This window comes from Castanea sativa, chromosome 7 (assembly GCF_040712315.1).
Source record: "Castanea sativa cultivar Marrone di Chiusa Pesio chromosome 7, ASM4071231v1".
Lineage (NCBI taxonomy): Eukaryota > Viridiplantae > Streptophyta > Magnoliopsida > Fagales > Fagaceae > Castanea > Castanea sativa.
Genome location: NC_134019.1, coordinates 3,292,770 through 3,294,284, shown reverse-complemented (window position 1 = coordinate 3,294,284; position 1,515 = coordinate 3,292,770). Strand labels below are relative to the sequence as shown.

Sequence of the window (1,515 nt, the reverse complement as noted above, 5' to 3'; positions counted from 1 at the left end):
AAATATGTAAATATGAGAGGACTTTATTGTATGTATTTCGTGCACATCACTATTCCCCCACATTCTCACCACTCTAGGATAGAACCCTAAAATCAACCCATTTCCATATTAGTGATGTTTTATGGTCAACCAACTTGATCAACTGACTAACCAAGACATGTTACACCCTAAAGCCTCAAAAACTCTATAAATACCCCCATCCATCATCATCCAATGGATCCTTATTCCCTACTTTTTCCCCATACCAAATCTCTGCCAAAATACTTCTAGACCTTGATTTTGAGTTTTAAAAGTATGAGGATTGGTTTTGTGAGGGTTAGATTGAGTATTCTAATAATCATTTGTTGGAAATTTAATCCATCGCTCACTACTTTTCAATCACACTCTCGAGCCATAGCCACTTTCCATCAATCCTGTTAGACTTTTAGCCAAATTACTAAACCCATTTTTTGAGTTGCTGATCTAAACGCACATCATGAAAGTAATTTTTTTTATGGGAAATACTGAAAGACCTTTATTGAATATTAGAAGCGAGAGTTACATCTTGTTGAAGAGCCTGATCAATGAAGCTGGGACTCTCCTCTACCCAAACAGCAAAGTCACTAATACCAATAGCATATCTGACTAATAAATGAGCAGGCCTATTGCTTGACCTCTTTACATGAGAGACATCCACCCTACGAAAATCCTTTAAGGCAGACAGGGAACTTGACACAATGGCAGCAACAACAGAGGGGGGGAAGGGGGGGGGGGGAGAAGATTCATTAAGAGCATTAACTAATATCAGAGAGTCCCCCTCCAATATGAAGTCTTGAATAAGCATATCTCTAGCAAACTGGATGCCTACCTCAAAAGCTTTGGCTTCGGCTTCCACTGCTCCCATAGGTGCTCTTATTTTTTTGCAATATGCTCCCATAACTCTCCCTTCCTCATCCCTTACCACCACCCCTACCCCCATTAATTTCTGTGCACCAAACACCGCGCCATCCACATTAATTTTATAGCGCATGGGAGGGGGGGGGGGAGACTATAGTGCAGGCATGTTTGTGGCAGGTACCACTAGGCTGTCCACATAGTTTGGTACTCTAGGAGGTAATCCATTGCTCCATAGACTAAGACATTGCCATCCTTCAGCTTCCCTCCATGCCGCACCTCATTTCTATTTGTCCACAAAGCCCAAGCCACCATAACAGCCTTTTCCACACCCCCAAGATCCCATTTCTTCTCCATGATCCCAAACCACAGCAAATCCAAAAACGATGGGAAGATAGCCCTATGGTTGGGAGGGAAAAGCTTGGTTAAAGCCCATACCTCTTGAGTTCGAGTGCACTCCTAGAAGAAGTGACTCGAGGTATCCTCCATTGTCTAACAAACATCATAGCTTCCATCAGTCAGCACTCTCCTTCTCTTCAGATTTGCCTTTGTGGGAAGGATGTCCTTACAAGCACGCCAAATGAAATGAAGGACTTTATGAGGGACATTTAAGCTCCAAATATACTTCCAAAACTACCTCAT

General features: G+C 42.4%; 1 protein-coding gene across 1 annotated transcript; it reads right to left on the bottom strand.

Annotated features, from left to right (window-relative positions):
- Positions 1–514: 514 nt before the first annotated feature.
- Positions 515–958, bottom strand: LOC142643195 (uncharacterized). Its single transcript, XM_075817740.1, has one exon. The coding sequence runs from the start codon at positions 956–958 to the stop codon at positions 515–517; it is 444 nt and encodes a 147-aa protein (XP_075673855.1).
- Between the last annotated feature and the right edge of the window lie 557 nt (positions 959–1,515).